This window comes from Drosophila busckii, chromosome 3L (genome assembly GCF_011750605.1).
Source record: "Drosophila busckii strain San Diego stock center, stock number 13000-0081.31 chromosome 3L, ASM1175060v1, whole genome shotgun sequence".
In the NCBI taxonomy this organism is placed as follows: Eukaryota; Metazoa; Arthropoda; class Insecta; order Diptera; family Drosophilidae; genus Drosophila; species Drosophila busckii.
Genome location: NC_046606.1, coordinates 13759343 through 13778254, shown reverse-complemented (window position 1 = coordinate 13778254; position 18912 = coordinate 13759343). Strand labels below are relative to the sequence as shown.

General features: G+C 39.5%; 2 protein-coding genes across 2 annotated transcripts; both read left to right on the top strand.

The window, feature by feature from the left end:
- Positions 1 to 121: 121 nt before the first annotated feature.
- Positions 122 to 5929, top strand: LOC108601106 (otoferlin). The gene is made up of 14 exons (XM_033293696.1): positions 122 to 301; positions 368 to 732; positions 791 to 914; positions 978 to 1155; positions 1208 to 1656; positions 1855 to 2948; positions 3009 to 3180; positions 3233 to 4433; positions 4488 to 4624; positions 4686 to 4867; positions 4927 to 5047; positions 5133 to 5417; positions 5474 to 5574; positions 5650 to 5929. Exons 1-14 carry the CDS (start codon positions 122 to 124, stop codon positions 5825 to 5827), a joined length of 4767 nt encoding a protein of 1588 aa, XP_033149587.1. The 3' UTR covers positions 5828 to 5929.
- Positions 5930 to 9168: 3239 nt separating this feature from the next.
- Positions 9169 to 18896, top strand: LOC108598730 (transient receptor potential cation channel subfamily A member 1). The gene is given in 17 exon segments (XM_017985460.2): positions 9169 to 9297; positions 9360 to 9521; positions 11423 to 11579; positions 11641 to 11731; positions 11809 to 11830; positions 11832 to 12005; positions 12928 to 13035; positions 14087 to 14275; positions 14586 to 14814; positions 15373 to 15953; positions 16011 to 16325; positions 16750 to 16857; positions 17056 to 17276; positions 17335 to 17806; positions 17857 to 18019; positions 18071 to 18343; positions 18404 to 18896. Coding segments are annotated over 17 exon segments (3690 nt in total). The 3' UTR covers positions 18700 to 18896.
- Positions 18897 to 18912: the final 16 nt, after the last annotated feature.

Below are 18912 nucleotides of genomic sequence, written 5' to 3'. Positions count from 1 at the left end.
TGCTTTTTGTGCAATCGGTTGAAACGATTATGCACAGAGTTGCCAGCTTAAGCTATTTATATTTGAAACTCAAATCGAAATGTCGGGCAGTTTTACGTAAAATGAATATGAAATAAATAAAATGAACCACATGGATGATTGTTTTGCGGGCTCACCGCAGGAATTTCTAATTTGCGTAACGGTGCATAAGGCAGCTAATACTGGCGTTAGCACTGGAGAAACCTATGTTAAAGTGAGTCTCGACAAAATAAGCAAGAACACCAAGACGTTTCCCAACTCGGAGAATCCGTTTTTCAATGAGGTGCTGTACAAGCGCTGTTTGCGCTATTTGCTAAAAATAATAATAATAATTTATATTTAATTGCAGTACTTTGTTTTTGAATTCCACTGCACGCTGCCCGAACTATTGCGACTCACCATACTCTTCGAGCTTAAGAAATATGCGCTCTATAAGAAGAATATTGTTGTTGGCGAGTTGTTAATAGATCTGCACAGTGTGTGGAGTCAGTCAACTCATAGTTACTTTAAGAAATGGGGACGCTTGGATCAGCCCATAACCGAAAGCTCAGCCAGCGAACTGGGACCTAGACATAATGCCTATTTACAAATTGACTTGGCCATAATATCACAATACAGCCGTTTGAAAACTGGACTAAGTGCACCCATTGAAGAGCCCATAGCGGAGCAGTTGGAGAAGTGGAACACGCATCATGATTTCGATGATATTAAAAAGTACGGCGGCAAGTTTTTTGTCTACTAATCGTACGGCTTAGACGCTTAATTTTCACAGCAATCTATTGCAGGATGTGGACTCGTACACCCAGAGCAACATACGCTACTATATAAGCCTATATCGTGGCATGTTTCTGAGGAAAAGTAACTACATGATACAAGTATCGTTCGCTGGCATCAAAGTATTTGGCGCCCTAGCATTGATTTAAGCTTCGTTTCTAAAGTACAGATTCCATCCTTTCAAGGGCAAAACACAAGTGGCTAAACACACGGCGACGCCAGTTTGGAATCATGAAATAAGCTTTGCTTGGGTGTATCCATCTCTGGCGCAAAGGTTTCTCATACTCATACTACTAAACGATCATCTGCAGTGGAAGTGCGTGGCTGAGTTTGAAATCGGATTTGATGAAATTGCTTTCAAGGGTAAGTAAGCCAAGATGTGTGCAATAAAGTAACTTAAGTAAAATATTTGCAGGGCAGCCCGCTTTGGGTCCCACATACCTGCACTTCTATGATCCAATTAATCCTTTAAACTATGTGGGTCGACTGCTGATGGAATTGCGCTCCGAGGTCATAAGCCATGATCATCCCTCTCATGTGCTTATATCGCAGCCCATTGCGGGTCTGGAGGACTCACGCTACTGGGCGGATGAAAACTTTCTAGTCGAGTTTCTGCCCATACTGGGTGATCATATAATCTCCAGCGCTAGTCACTACAAGTTTACAATTAAGCTGGCGGAGAACACGTCCAATGTGCTTGAGGGCACATTGCGCAGTCCTGTGGGTAAATTTCACTCACTCATGCATACGAAATGCTTTCGCCAGGAGACGCCTTTTCGTTCCTGTTTACTGCGTGCGCGATTGGCTGACACGCGTCATAAATACGAAAGCGACTTTTTTCTGCTGGAGCTGACAAATTATATGGTGAGATTAGCATAAGCTTAGCTTAGTCATAAACTATACTGTTGCTTTTGTGCTGACAGCGCGCCTGAGCTGGCAACTCAAGTGTTTCAAGCTCAAGTTCCACGACATGCAAAGCAGGCCAAGTGGCTGAAGCATATGTGCAGAAATGGCTGATAGCTAGAAGGCTGGTTAAGCAGCCGTTTGATTTGATGCAAATAGTCAACCACCGTTTGGGATCAGAATAGACAAAACTATTTGCTGGATTATTATGCTAAGCTGTCGCAAGATCTGCGCGCCTTGCGTCATAAAATAAGAAAGATTTATAGCGAGCATTTGGATGCAACCATAGCAGATGTTTTAAACGAACTGCAGCAGCTTGTGCTGGAGCTGAGTTCGCTGACGCATAGTATACGTCTGCAGGACGATTGGCCGGAGCTGTGCATTATGCTAAGCGCTGCCGGCAAGGACATTGGCGTTTGTCGCCTGAACTCCAAGCATTTTCTCAATCTGCCGCAGAAACTAAAAACGCATGTCAACAATCAATGCTGGAAGGTCAAAAGCTTTCTCTTCAAGAACATCAACTGTGGGCATACCTGCGCCAACTGTGGCTGCAATGTGGGCATTGTCCTAGGCTGCATTTCCATACTAGCCGAGCACGAGCGCAAGGACTTTCTATCCTGCATTGTAGGCGATTGGGCGTCACCGGAGCCGCTGCTTTGGCTGCCCAATGTGGTGCAAACGCACTTTCGTTTCAATGTCTATGTGCATCAGGCCAAGGTGCGTCCTGGTGGTGAAAGAAAAAACATTAGCGATGGCCATATCAGAGTGTTATTTGCAGAGCAGGCAGCTGAAACTTATACAGCGCCTGCTACGCTGTCGCCCATATGGAATGCAGTTATTACTTTCAAGGGCTTGGTCCTACCTGGCAGCATCAGTTGGTATCTGCAGAATCCGCCTTTGATATCGCTGGAGTTTTATTACACCGAGTCTATGCAGGCGGAAGATGCAGGCAATGGACAGACAGTGGTGAGCGTCATTAGTGGCAGTCATATTGCCGCCGAGTCCAACTGGACTGAGGGCAGTCGCATTTGGGGTAAAAGCGCTGTGCGCACGCTGGACAGACTGCGTCATGTGACACCACCGCCACTCAAGTGGGTGCCTGTAGCTAAGAAGGGCTTGGTGCAGGCCGAAGTGCTAATGTCGGCGGAGTTTATAGAGCTGGTGGGCGTGCCAGATGCACAACAGACAGACAAGCAGCCAACGCTTACCACAGGCATACCGCTGGCCATCAAACCCAATATGCTCAACTATGTGTAAGTCTCCTACAATATTGAGTCTCCAACAATATTATCTACCTCAACTTCTGCTTTTAGCCTGGAAGTTATTTTTGTGGGCATGCGTAACTATACCAAGAGCAGCTTAAGTTTGGCTGGCAAGCGACGTGCCAAGGTTATGATGGCGGATTTGGTGCTCACCAGCGGCTTGTCCACTTCACGTGTGCGCAACAGCATCAACTTTCTGGTCGCCTATGCAGCGGGTGTAGTGGCAAGTAGACAAAGTGCTTTACTCAATCGAAACTAACCATTATTGCTTATAGAGTCTGCCGGATCAACAAGAGTACTGGCCTGCCATGATAGCTACCGATGTGCTAATCTCCAATTTTACTAATGAGTCTACCTTGGGAGCTGCGCTCATACCCAACTCCAGCAGCTTTCTGAACAAGGATAAGCTACGCAAATGTCTACGCAGCACCGCAACCATAAATGAAAGCACAGTAGCTACTTCTGCTACAGCTTTGGCCGAATCCACTTATGAGGAAACGGAGGATGAAGATGATGTGCAGCCTGCTTATGAAAATGGCTGCTGGAAACGCTTGAAGATAGTGCTGGGTCTACGCACAGCTGAGTTTGCCAACAAGCGGCAGTTGAAATATCACAATTTGGTGGAGTGCAGCGATCTGAATATCAACAGCAACTTCACGTGGTGGACAAAATTCTATAATGCCATGTATGAGGATGAAGAGCACACTGCCGATCGTTGTAAACACAGCTTGATTATCTATCCCAATGAGCTGGAAAAGCAGGCAGAGTTTAGTTTTCTGCAAGATTGGGCTGTGCCTGTGCCGCTGGTGCATGGCGTCAAGTTCAAGAAACATGGACCGCCCAAGGAAGATATTTATGCTACACTTAAGCTGCAGATTAAAATAACTCCCTGTGTTTGTGATGCTGCCGATGAAGGCGCTGGTGGAGATATGCAAAGACCTTTGGCGACTGCAATGAATCCACATCAGCAAAATGTTATGAAGTCGCTAGCGGAGGCTATGACGCTGCTGGTGCGCGTCTATATAGTGCAGGGAATCCATATAAGACCGCGTGATTGGACTACCGATTCGGATTGTTATGTCAAGCTGTCGCTGGCAGGCAAAACTCTGTCGGATCGTGCTCATTATATACCCAATCAAAGTAATCCTATATTCGGGCGTTACTTTGAGCTGGAGGCAGCGCTGCCAGCGGATCATATGCTGGAAATATGGCTGTATGATCAGGATGACAAGGGCAAGGATAATCTTATAGGCTATACGCAAATTGATTTGGAGGATCGCTGGCGTAGCAAACATCGCGCTACAGTGGGCATACCACAGAGTATACGAGGTGGGACAAATCTTTGCTATATAGAGCCGCCTTCGGTGCTATTGACGCAGCTTTGTCAGCAGCAGAATATACCGCCGCCTTATATATATGGCAATATTATAGAAGTGGATGGCATGATCTTTGCTGATGAAACGGTTATATCAAAATGTATGTGCTTGAAACTGAATTTGTATTTATATTAATTTTCTTGCTTTGCCTTAGCTGAAGATCTACAAGAGCGTCTGAGTCTAACAGCTTTAAAGCATTTGAATAAGCTACCCAGCTTTGGCTATAAACTGGTGCCGGAGCATGTGGAAACGCGTTCACTCTACAGCGACGGCTATCTAGGCGTAGTGCAGGTTTGTCTATGCCACAACAGCTTGCATTCTAACCAATGCTCACCCATAAAAACACACACAGGGCAAACTGCAGCTGTGGTTGGAGCTATACGAGGCGAGCATGTTTATACCTCCACCCATCGATATAACGCCCATGCCGCCCATTGCCTATGAGGTGCGTGTTGTGGTCAAAAATCTAAGCGGCATACAATTTGGTGATGTAAATATTTTTGGCAAATTAATGAGCGACGTCTATGTGATTGGGTAAGCAGATATGCAATTAGTTTGCTTATTTTTAACTTCTGCTGTTGTTGTTCTTGCAGCTGGTGCCAGGATGCGCACAAGTACCAATCGACGGATATACATTACCGCTCATTTGCAGGCCAGGCGGCTTTTAATTGGCGCATGATATTCGAACTTAACTATGCACCCAATGAGGACATGGTAAATTAATACAGACCGACAAGCTAAGCTTGTTTCGTTCTCTTGCTGTTTTAATTTTAATGAGCTGCTCATTAATAATCATTAGATGGTTATCAGGCGCAAGGGCGGACTGCATGAGGAGATTGAAATCAAGCGACCGCCTATAATATATCTACAAGTCTGGGATAAGGACATGGTTACGCGCGATGAGCACCTAGCTGCTATTGACTTGAATCTATCGAATCTTCCAGTGCCTTACTCTGCCGCACAGCTCTGTCCATTGCTGCCGTCCAAACGCAAGCGTCTGAATCTATTTACACGCCAAAGCATTAGCGGCTGGTTTCCACTGCAAGCCGCACCCAATCCTTTGCATAAGGAGCAACACACAAATGTAAGAAACACTAGCATAGAAATATTTCATAATATATTGTCATGTTGCATTTGCAGGGCAAAATCGAACTACATCTGGAGATTTGCACTGAGACAGAGGCTGCCAATATGCCCGCGGGCTTGGGTCGAAAGCCACCAATGGCTTTGGAGAAACCCTAGTATGTCTGTCTGTCTTGCCTACATTTCATGCATAGCTCTTGCACTTCTAATGTTTCCTTTTTCTGGTTTTGCAGTCGTGCGGAGACGGCCTTCAATCCACTCACACATCCCTTGAAGTCCTGTAAGCATATACTCTGGCCAGCTATACGCAAATATGTTCTACTGGGCCTGCTATTCTTACTATTCGCTCTGGGCATGGTTCTATTCTTTGCCAATCTGCCAAACAAACTTATGACTATACCGCTTGAGTGATTCGTTCTATAATATTTTATATTCTATTGCGCATTGCTGTTTTAAACTCTGTATCTTTATAAATATGTGCCGCACTTGAGTGACATTTGTTATTAATTAAATGCCATTTGTAATTGCCTTAAATGCATTTTGTATATTAACTGACATAGAAATAGCTGTGGCGATAAGGCTCTATTGTAAATGTATATAGTATGTTTGATAAATAAGCACTAAAAATGTTTTTATTGACGTAGGTCGTCCCATAGAAACATTTTCTTGTATATCTATTTGAAAACTTCGAGTTTGATAAATAATTGAAAGCAATCCGAAGATTATTGTAAAGAAAACTTCCTTTTTGGAATACAATATAATTGTTTGTTTTGAAAGAACAAATCAAAAGAACTCAAATAAAAAATATTATTTGAGAATATCATTCCGCAATATTTTTCAATTGCTAGTAATAAAATTGAGCGAAACCGGATATAAAATAAAATCTAATTAGTAATGATAATAGCTAAAAATCCTTTAAGAGATATGGTTTAAATTTGATATTAATAAACTTTACTACTAAGAACTGTTTATACATTCATCATTATTATTTATTTACTCAAGCGCAAGCTTTTAATCATTTGAACTACTTTAGTATATTTTATAATAATAATATATATAATAAACAACTAATTGTACTACCAATTAATGTGGAGTAACTGCAAAACTGTCTGCTAAGCAAACTCATATGTACATACACTCAATTTTTATCTAGCCATCAGCAATGAAAGCTCTAGAAGTTGATCCTTAAGGCTACACCTGACAGTGAAATCCATTTATATCCCAAAAAAGTATGCAACAAAAATATGCTTTAGATTTAAATTCGCAGCTGCTTTACACTAATTTGAAATAAAAATGATATTTCGCTACATTACGCTGTTAGAATGCAAACGTAATGGAAAAACTAAACACATTGCATATCCTTACACACATTCACATAATTACAAGTATTGCGGGACAGTTTAATTACAAAAGCAAATGTGTCTCATTTGATGCCACATAGTTTCGCAATACGACGACAGACAATTGAGTAGAAACGACAAACGTCGCGTCATTCGTTTGTGTGTGTGTGTGTGTGTTAGTGTGGGCTTCTAGTTAAATTGAGTAGTAGCTGCGAGCTGCTGACGAAAGTCTGTCAGCTAAAAAGGGCTTATCAGCGCGCCCACAGAACTATTTAAATGCATGGCTATTACAGGCAGTAGACCAGGCCGTAGGGCATTCAGTTGAAGTTTAGCGAGCAAAGCTGTCGGTACGCAGCACTAAACAAGAAAAGCTATAAAGCAACTCTTCGCTTAAAGCAATTAATTGAGTTTTATAATTAATATTTTGAAGCACAAGTTGTATGCACGTCAAAAGCGCGTGTCAAAATTTAAAATATAAACGCTTGGCAACCTCAAGCTGAGCTTAAGCTGCTTTGTTGTAAGGATTTGGCATTTGGCTTAAATAAAAAGCGACAACATATGGCAGGCGTAGTGCTTAAATAAAAATCCAATTAGTGCATTTATACAAATAAAAGAAGCGAGCTGCTGTGCTTTATGCTTAGATTAGATTAAATTGTGTGACTAACTAAGCAAATAATAAATAAAACTGCAACTAAGCTTTGTACGCTAGAAAAATTTATTTAATATCGTTTTTCCGTTAATATCATTTATAGTTCAAGCTGAATTTATAAAATGTGAATTATTCGTGAATCAAATCAAAACCAGCAATTGGATATTTATATTGCCTTGTAAAGAAAGTTTAGTTTGAACAACGTGGCCTTCAAAATCAGGTATATATTAAAATTAAATAAAAATATATATATATAGTTTTGTATACAACAAACTAAGCAAAGCTGCAATTACATTACAGCAGTCAAGGACAAGCTGAGAGCTCTTTTTTTAATCAAACAGAACGTATTCGGATTCCTTTGGCTCAGATTTCTTTGTAAATTTTAAGAAATTCATTTTCGTGCAGTCTTATCCTGATTTAACAGGAAATCTTGCTCTTGCAGCGTTTTGCCTTTTCAATTAATATAATAAAACAATATGCAACATTGTTGCATATTTTCTATATACAAAATTCCAGCAAATCCTTGTGTCAAGTTCAAGTAAATTTCATCAAAAGTCCAACAAGCATTTCCGCCTAGCTTTGCATATTTTTATAGCACTCACAAAAAAAAGTAGCATTTTAGTTTTTGCTTTTATTTACCCAACTGGGACCCACTAATGCCAATTGAAGCATGACGGGCTCAAATTTCGTCAACCCAACAGACGAAATTCAAGCGAACTGTCTGTCAATAGTTAAAACAAAAGCTAAAGCTACAAAAAAAATTCATTAAGCAAATGAGCAATGCGAATTGATAGGCGATAGATATAAGTTTAATAACATTAGCTAGGGCATAGTTGGACTTGAGCATAAATAGAAGCCAAACAGTGATTTAGGCGCAGTTACTAACTAGACGCAGCAATGAAAGTACAGGATGTCGAGTAAGCCAAGTTAGTTAGGGTGTGTACTTGGGGGCTTTATGCAAATTCGATGCGTGCTGCCAAAAATATACGCGCATTCAATTAGACAATGTCTGGGACCCTAGAGAGCTGACCAATATAAGCCAAAAAATATTAAAAAAACAGGCACGCATAAATGTTGGGCGCAATTAACGTTTTGATACACTTTGACTAGAGGATCGTCAGGAAGTCGCTGCTGTTGTCTATACGGAAATTTTGTTAAGAAATTGTTAAAAATTGTGCGTGAAATCGTTTGTTTTTAGATTTTCGAGGGAAGGGCGAAGGAAATTTAAGTGTAAAAAACAAAAGTGAGAGTAGGTGTACTTATTTACCAAAGTATACATATCTAGCTCTTTAAGTCTCTGAGTTCTTGTTGCTCATACAGACGAACAGACAGACTGACATGGCTCAATCGATTCAGATTGTCCTGCTAATCAAGATATATATTCTTGATATATATTTTATATATATTTTATGAGGAGAACCTATTGGACAACTTCATTATACCCTTTCCTGTTTTTTCTAAGTGTATAAAAGAGCTATAAAAAGTGCGTTGACTTTATGTTAGAGTGATGACAGTTATATAAACTTAACTATGTTTATTATATAGTGCCGAAGTACAGTCGCGTATTTGTGATTTTTTATTATCTCTAGCTTGTTATCTAAAATAGCTGTAACTAAACGCTTGAGCCAATCAATAAATGAGCAATTAGTGCAACTGATTGAGTGATGAAATTATGGCCGCTATATAATCAGCAAGCGACTGTCACACACACACACAGTCGTCCCTTTATCATTGCAGACGCAGAGCTGCAAAGCGCTAGCAACATGCCCAAGCTGTGGAATAGTGTCTACAATGCGCAGTGCAATGCCTTGGGCTCCAGTGATCTAATAGAAGCGCAGCAACCCAAGAATCTGAGCAAGACACGCACCAGCAATAGCAGTCGCAATAGCAAGGTAATTCCAAATTTAAATTATAATAGCATTGCTAAAAGTGATAGTTCATATTTGCTTAACAGTATTGGATATTCTCCATGATAATCGAGCGCAGTGCGGGACCGAAGCGCGTGGAAATGGCTGGCGAGGATATGGATACCGATACCCCACTGGAGGCCATATTGCCGACAGAGCAAGTCGAGCAGGTTTGCCTGCTGCGTGACAGTCCGTTTAGAATATTGCGGGTAAGTCAATTGCAATTGTCTAAAGTGATATGACAGTTCCCCACATGCCAAATCCCCAGATACAATTTCCTTTAGCCCTCTCTAGTTAGTTATGTATATTGATTGCTGACTGTGTATGTGTGCTAAAAAATCACAGATAGTTTCTAGATATTTCCGCAAATTTTCCACCCAACTGTTGCTAAAAGTTAAGCCGAGCTGCATTCTCAGCAGTCGCAACAAGTTGGCCAAGAACAAAAATACGAGTTGGCTTGCACGCACATTGAAACAAAATGAAAACGCAAATTAAAATGGAAAATTTACTCACTCTTGTTTGAAATTCACCACACGCCGCTGCTGCTGCCGGTGCCACTTGCCACAACGACGGCTATAAAAGCGACGCAGCTTCGCGCCGAGATTTCAGTCTTGCAGCTCAACTTGAAACCGTAGCATAAAACATAAACTGTGGAAGAAACATAAGAAAATTGTGATGAGAGAAATAAAATACATTTTTTGTTGGTTACCAGTGATTCAAGTTACATACAAATTTATGAAACTAAAGAATTTCTAGTGCAAGCAAAGTTGGTTTTTTTTAAAATACAAAACATTTGATTGCTAAAAAGATTTTAACGCAAGCCATTTTTAAAAAGCACAAAATTTAAGAACATAAAATCAACAAAGTTGCAAAAACTGTAGCAAAAACAACATAATTGAAAATAAATAAAAATATAGACCATATTTCTAAATAAAAATATGTAAAATATAATATAAATATATCTGTTATGAATTAAATCAATATATTTGCATCGAAATACTTCTAATTATAATACTCAAAATAACCAAACAATTCAAAAACCTTAAAATAGAAATAAAGCGTCGTAATTTTAATTCAAAAGAAAACAGCACAGGTTTTAAAAAGTATACACAAGAAAGTTGCATTGTGCAAAATTTTATTATGAAATATTCTTTAATAAAAAACAAAAGGGTAATTTGATTGAATAAATACTTCAATTATATCGTAATACTCAAAAATAATTTTAAAACCAAACGTAATTAGGATAAAAAATTAAAAATAAACCGTAATTAAAATATTTATCAGAACTAAATGAAAAAAATTTTAAACGCATATTTACACATCTTAGAGTTGCAAATAAATAACTTTACAAACAACTTTACAAATCGTCATTAAATATTTGCTTAAACTAAATGAAAATAAATTTAGACGCATACTTACAAATCTGAAAGTGGCAGATCGATAAACATAATAAGTATTTAATACAAATTTTTCTAAATAATATTCAACTAAATTGCAATTAAAAGCAGGCTCATAACTAACAATATAATCGAAATATTACAATTATAAAGTTTGAATTAGAAGTTGCAACAAAATGCGCATAATTCCCGCGTCGACTGTGTACCCAAATTAATTGTCAAAAAGTTGGGACTACAAGCATGACAGGTGACAAGGAGATACCTAAACGTGAAGTTGTGCTTAGCCCGTTGCGTTATTTGATTAGCGGCTGTACCAGTGGAGCGGATCTCACTATGGTGCCCCTAAATTTGCCCAACAAATGGGCGCGCATACTGCGAATGTCCTCAGCCCCAAAAATCCAAATTGATGATTTTATGCAGGTAAACAGAGTTAAAAACAAAATGGATTAAAACTGTGCAGCAGCAGTAACAGGAAATGCAATTAAGAGCTGTAAGGCATACAACGGGGCGTATGCGCAACATTGTTTGCTCGTTGTCAAGGCAGAAGTTGCAGCTGCTGGGCGTTGATATAAAATGCTATTGACAACGCAAAAGAGAAATAGCCAAATGCATATTGCATGCTTTGACTTAATTGACAAAAGAATTCTTGTCAAACGCTGCAGGCGTAGAAGTTCTCAATTGTTTTATTGACAAGTGCTTTGAACTTATTGCAGGCAGCAGAATCTGGCAACTTGGACGATTTTAAACGATTGTTTATAGCGGACAACACGCGCATTGCTTTAAAGGATGGCAAAGGACGCACTGCAGCGCATCAGGCAGCAGCTCGAAATCGTGTGAACATATTACGTTATATACGCGATCAAAATGGCGGTAAGTTGAAACTAATTATGCCACTTATGAGCTTTATTACTTTTTGCCCCACCCTGCTTAGACTTTAATGTCAAGGACAATGCGGGAAATACGCCACTGCATATTGCTGTTGAGTCGGATGCCTACGATGCTCTGGACTATTTGCTATCCATGTAAGCAGCAGCAATAACTAAAACTTCCAGTTAATACCCATGTTGCTCAATGCAATTTCTAATTGCATGCAAACCAGTCCAGTGGATACGGGCAATTTGAGATGAGAAGAAACAAGCGCCGGTCCATCTGGCCACCGAACTCAACAAAGTCAAGTCGCTGCGTGTGATGGGCCAGTATCGCAATGTTATCAACATTCAGCAGGGCGGCGAGCATGGACGCACCGCACTCCACTTGGCCGCCATCTATGATCACGAGGAATGCGCCCGTATCCTGGTAGGTAGTGTGAGTTCTAGCAAACAAATCTGAATAGGCAGTTATTGTTGTCACCTGAGCAATTGCTTAACAATAAGTTATGCTTGTAACAATTTGCTCGCGCTCTTTTTCAGTCATCAATATTTATCAATTTTCTCACCACACATGCAATGCACAGACTTGAAAATACTACAAATTTATACGGTCAACCTAGTATCCCCATTATATTATAAATTTAAAATTTGTTATTGCAAATTGAATTAACAGAGCATGAGCAAGCGAGAGAGATTGAAATAGAAGGTAGAGACTAATCCATCTTTCTTTGGATATTGTAAGTATGTGTTCCTTATATTATGACATTAGTGAACAAATTATAAGAAATTTTAACATCTATAGGGGATTGGTAGATATCGATATTGGTAGATAATAGATAATTGGTAGATATCAATATTTAGACTATATATTCGATTTCATAAAGTAAGGGACAGTTCATTGCTTCATAGCTATTAAAATGTTAAAAAAAAATTATCAGACAGATGTTAAAGCCAGATACATATTTAAAATAAATTTTTTGTAGTTTTATTGCTTAAGTTGAGGCAAAGTTATAAATATTAAAATTCAACGAAAAGAACTCCCAACGTATTTTATGCACTTAAAGTTAATCGCAATTTAAACTTACAGCTATAAGGTAAATCAAGCTTGTTTTATATGTAATGCATTCTTAACTCAATGTTATATGTTAGATAATTGCTGTTAATTTATTAATTTATCAAGCCAACTAAAGGTTTGTATCTGTCTGTATTGTTAGATTGTTTTACTCTTTAAACTTACATTACTTAAGTTGTCTATTGTCTATTCATTATGCTTGCTTCTATGTTCACACTCATCTAGTGTAGCTATGATAAACAGTTATTAAATGTTTTGTGTGCGTCGTATCTTGCAGATTACAGAGTTCGATGCATGCCCCCGTAGACCCTGCAACAATGGTTATTATCCCATACACGAAGCGGCTAAAAATGCCAGCTCCAAGACAATGGAAGTCTTTTTTCAGGCAAGTACGCATGCACTCTGTTGCATGCCGCACACACAAAGACACACACACACACACTTAAGTGGAAAGCCACAACATGCGCATTAAACCATCATAGCATACTTTTCTAATGCTGTCCGCTTTTGATGCTACGTCAAAGCCTTAAGTGCTTGGGTCATCAAAAGTCCCTGGACGCTTATCCACTTTGCTTGATTCGAGTTACAGTAAAGCCGTTCGCCTTAACTCTAGCTGGCACTTGTTGTTGACCTTGTTCCTGCTCTGCACTTGCATTGAAAATTTCCTTTTGAGTTTTTTGCTTTTTATGCTTGCTACGTTGCGTATACGCAACGTTCGCTGTAAGCGACATTACGTTCAAAAGAAGTCAATTATAAAAGTATCAAATTCGAACATTGATTGCTGCCACACGCCCACGCGTTTCAATACGTAATCAATAATAATAACAAAGGCATGCTGCAACAGAAAGGTTCAAAGCTTTAAAATATCAAATGGAATTTACGGTCAACGACTTACGCTTCCAACTGGCAGACGGGTTAGACTTATGCAAATATTGTTTAACAAGTATTTACCTCAAGTTTTTTAATCTACAGAATTTACTAGAACTTGAACTTTAACTCAGCCAATTGTGCTCGCACTTCAAAGAGCGTTTGCTATTATAAATTTGTGTAATAAATTGAAGTCTAAGCAGTATTCAAGTCAAAAAGTACTTGAAAATTAAATATTTTTGCATAATTTGCACAACACAGAAAATTTTGAAAATATTATTCCATTTATAATTGAAATGTAATCTGCATCAGTTTGTATCTTAGGGTAACTTAAAGGTGTCTTATAATTATTAATTATTATAAATATAATATAATTGTTTATTTTTTTTTGTAGTTAGTACCTAACTATTTACAATAGATAGATCCAACGCATCGCGCTCTTCATTTCATCTTCCAATGCGTACAAAAGACAAGCCCATAATAATGAGTTCTCAGCGCGCCTGGTTTTGACCTCTCCCTCCCTTTTACGCCGCTCCCAATTAAGTTAACATTTCCCTTTATGCTTGCAGTGGGGCGAGCAACGCGGTTGCACTCGCGAGGAGATGATATCATTTTACGACTCCGAGGGCAACGTGCCGCTGCATTCGGCGGTGCACGGCGGCGACATTAAGGCCGTGGAGCTTTGCCTTAAATCTGGCGCTAAAATATCCACGCAGCAACATGATCTCTCCACGCCCGTGCACTTGGCGTGCGCCCAGGTGAGTGATAGTCGAGTTGGTCATAAGGTTCAGATATCCACTCCCAGCGCAGTTCGCACTTAAAGCGCGTCCTCGCCTACGCAGCCTGTCAACGTGTCGCTTGTGTATTTCTGACTTTCATTTGGTAAATTCTTATGCAAATTTTCGGCCAAGATGTACGTGACTTTTTAACGTAAAATGTTGCAAGCAGCAGCAATGCGTAAGCCAAAACTTAAACACAACTTGCCACATGCGCCAAGTTGAAGCTTCGAAGATTAACTATGCGAAAGTACACAGTATACAATAAATTTTGCTTGCTTTCTTGTCTTAGGGTGCCATTGATATAGTCAAGCTCATGTTCGAAATGCAGCCGCTGGAGAAACGCATTTGTCTTAGCTGCACCGACGTGCAGAAGATGACGCCATTGCATTGCGCCTCCATGTTTGATCATCCGGATATTGTCTCGTATTTGGTGAATGAGGGTGCCGAAATCAATGCCCTGGACAAGGAACATCGTTCGCCTTTGCTCTTGGCTGCTTCACGCAGTGGTTGGAAGACGGGTGAGCTTACAGTTTGATATGCATTTGTAAATTGATTTAAAGTTCAATATAACACAATTTACTTCCGTATTTTCATATGCAGAGGTTAGGCTATTAACTTAGATTATTCCTTTTTTAATAAGTTTTTGGCATATTATTTTTTTTTAATATTTAGTAAACTATGACACGAGTTAAGCTAGTTTTGAAGCACATTTAAAAAATTAGAGCTGACACAAAATGTTCTGGAGATTCAAATTGAAATCTTCTTTTTATTTTCACTAAATTATTTATTTTGCAATGGAAGCTAAGCCGCCTTTTTCGACAAGCGCGGAATCTCTATCTAAAATTGAAAGAGAAAATTTTATGAATGAATTTTATGAAATATACTTCTTGCTTTTAAAGGACGAATATTTAGGGTTAATTTGTTTGAGGGTGATTTGAAATTTGTTCGAATATATTCCACAATTTATTTATTATTATTCATATAAATTCTTTGCATTCTTTAATCTTTGATATAAATGATTGATTATTGATTTGTTTAAATTCTTTCCTTGATTTGATATAATTTTTGCCTTGCAGTCCATCTGCTCATCCGTCTGGGTGCCAGCATAAGCGTTAAGGATGCCGCTGCACGCAATGTCCTGCACTTTGTCATTATGAACGGCGGTCGCTTGACCGACTTTGCCGAGCAGGTAGCCAGCTGCCAGACCCAAGCGCAGTTACAATTGCTGCTGAATGAGAAAGACAACATGGGCTGCTCCCCATTGCATTATGCAAGTCGTGATGGCCACATACGTTCGCTGGAGAATTTGATACGTCTGGGCGCTTGCATAAATCTCAAGAATAACAACAATGAGAGTCCATTGCACTTTGCAGCGCGTTATGGTCGCTACAATACAGTGCGACAGCTGCTGGACTCTGAGAAGGGTTCGTTTATTATCAATGAGAGTGATGGCGCGGGCATGACGCCACTACATATTGCATCTCAGCAAGGACATACGCGAGTGGTGCAGCTGCTCTTGAATAGAGGTGCGCTGCTGCATCGCGATCATAGTGGACGCAATCCGTTGCACTTGGCAGCCATGTCCGGATATACAGAGACCATAGAGTTGCTGCATTCAGTACATTCGCATCTGCTGGATCAGGTGGACAAAGATGGCGTGGGTATTCTATTCTGAGCTAAATAACATTAGTTCAATCCTTTATCTTTTTATTAGAACACTGCTTTACACTTGGCCACCATGGAGAACAAGCCGCATGCCATATCCGTGCTCATGTCCATGGGCTGCAAACTTGTCTATAATATCTTGGACATGAGCGCCATTGACTATGCCATCTACTACAAATATCCCGAAGCAGCCTTGGCCATGGTTACACACGAGGAACGCGCCAATGAGGTCATGGCCCTGCGCTCCGATAAACATCCTTGCGTCACTCTAGCGCTGATTGCATCTATGCCCAAAGTTTTTGAAGCTGTGCAGGATAAGTGCATAACAAAGGCGAATTGTAAGAAGGATTCCAAGAGTTTTTATGTAAGTTAACCTCCCTAACTGTCGACACTTTCATCCCAATCATCTTTGACATGCACTCTGAACTGTTGTCGCCGCTATTAATAAACCAAATTGTTATTTAGATCAAATTCTCATTTGCATTCTTGCAATGCCCATTTATGTTTGCTAAAATTGATGAGAAAACTGGAGAGCCCATTATGACATCCAATCCTATACCATTGCCGGCTCTGAATGTAAGCTGAGTCTAACTACTACTGCTGCATGATTTGTTTAGATGTGTTCAATGTTGCTTTGAAAAGATTTTTTTATCTAAATGTGGCCCCAAGCAAGAGTTCCCTTGACAAAAGATCGTCCGTTTCATCCGTTTCATTATACACTACACACACACACAGACAGAAACACAAACAGTTACACTTGATACTTTATAACTTTTGCATTTTGTTAGATTAAATATGCATTTTGGCCGTTTCAAAAGACGCCCGAACAAATTGAGGAAAAGCGTAAAGAATTCAATGATCCCAAATGGCGTCCGTCTCCATTGGCTGTGGTGAATGTGAGTCCAAGCGACAATTTTTTTTGTAAACAAAAAGAAAGCTTTGAAGTCCTAACATTCGCTAATCCAAACTCGTTAGTCCGTTACTCGTTGTTGTATTGTGTACTCGTTGTTATAGCTACTAATCGTTGTGCTTTAAATGTTGTAATTGTTTAAGCTGAGCTTTTAATTTAATAAAACTTTAAACAATGCCCTTAGACTATGGTTACTCATGGACGTGTCGAGCTGCTGGCGCATCCATTGAGTCAAAAATACTTGCAAATGAAATGGAACTCCTATGGCAAATACTTTCATTTGGCTAATCTGCTGGTCTACTCCATTTTCCTGGTATTTGTTACGATCTATTCCTCGCTAATGATGAACAATATCGAGTTAACTTTTAATGGCAAACGCATACAAATACAAAACTGTACGCTAATGTAAGCAATGATCAAATAATACAAATGACTTTAAAATTGATGGCATACAACTTTACAGCTCGGAACTACCCATGGCTTCGAATAACTCTTTGAATACGCTAAGTACTGGACATTTGCATTGTGTGGAGCGCATAAATCGCACTACAGCAATTTTATTTTGCGCTGTAGTTATTGTTGTCTATATATTGCTCAATTCCATGCGTGAGCTTATACAAATTTATCAGCAACGTTTGCATTATCTGGTGGAGACGGTGAATTTGATAAGCTGGGTTTTATACATGTCCGCTTTGATAATGATAGCACCCGCTTTTCAAGCCGATGGTCAAATCAATACCATTCACTACTCGGCAGCTTCAATTGCAGTATTTCTATCCTGGTTCCGTTTGTTGCTATTTCTTCAACGCTTCGATCAAGTGGGCATATATGTGGTTATGTTTTTGGAAATACTGCAGACATTGATTAAAGTGCTGCTTGTATTTTCCATATTGATTATTGCTTTCGGCCTGGCTTTCTATATACTGCTGTCCAAGGTGAGTTTGATGCTTGCTTTGAACTTCTAATTGCTCTAACTTTTCTACAGATAATTGATGCACAACCGAATCATTGGTCTTTTTCGAATATACCCATGTCCTTGCTGCGCACCTTTTCCATGATGCTGGGCGAACTTGATTTTGTTGGCACTTATGTCAACACTTATTATCGTCATCAATTGAAAGTACCCATGACCTCGTTCTTAATACTAAGTAAGTTGCTCGACAGTACATAAAGACAAATCTAACCTTAACCTTACTTAGGTGTATTTATGATCTTAATGCCTATTCTGCTGATGAACTTGCTTATCGGTTTGGCTGTTGGCGATATTGAGTCGGTGCGTCGCAATGCGCAGCTAAAGCGTCTGGCTATGCAGGTCGTTTTGCATACAGAATTGGAGCGTAAGCTGCCACATGTCTGGTTGCAAAAGGTGGACAAAATGGAGCTGATTGAGTATCCAAATGATACAAAATGCAAATTGGGTTTCTTGGATTTTATACTACGCAAATGGTTTTCGAATCCTTTTACCGAGGATTGTAAGTTTATTTATATATAAGCTAAGCTGCTTATAGTTAACTCTTATTTGCTTGCTGTAGCTTCTTTGGATGTCATTGCCTTTGATAACAGTGAGGATCTTATTAATGCTGAGCTGGAGCGTCAGAGACGCAAGCTACGCGACATTGGACGCATGCTGGAGCAACAGCATCAACTTTTGCGTTTGATAGTGCAGAAAATGGAAATCAAAACAGAGGCAGACGATGTGGATGAGGGCATATCCCCGAATGAGCTGCGCTCTGTCGTAGGCTTGAGTTCAGCTGGTGGCAATCGCTGGAACTCACCGCGTATACGTAACAAATTGCGTGCCGCTTTGAGCTTCAACAAAAGCATGTAGCTTAAGCACAGCTTCTAAACAAAATATATATACGTAATACACACAAATTGTTGCTGTTAGTAATCAAAAATTTAGCACAAATATTTATGCATATTAACAACAAATGGAAACGGCAGTGTGTAAGTTTCTGAAAGGAACGAATTTAATGTAACGAATTTAAAGCGCAGCGTTTTTAAGTGCACAATGCTCTAAATATCGAAAGCTAAATGTAAT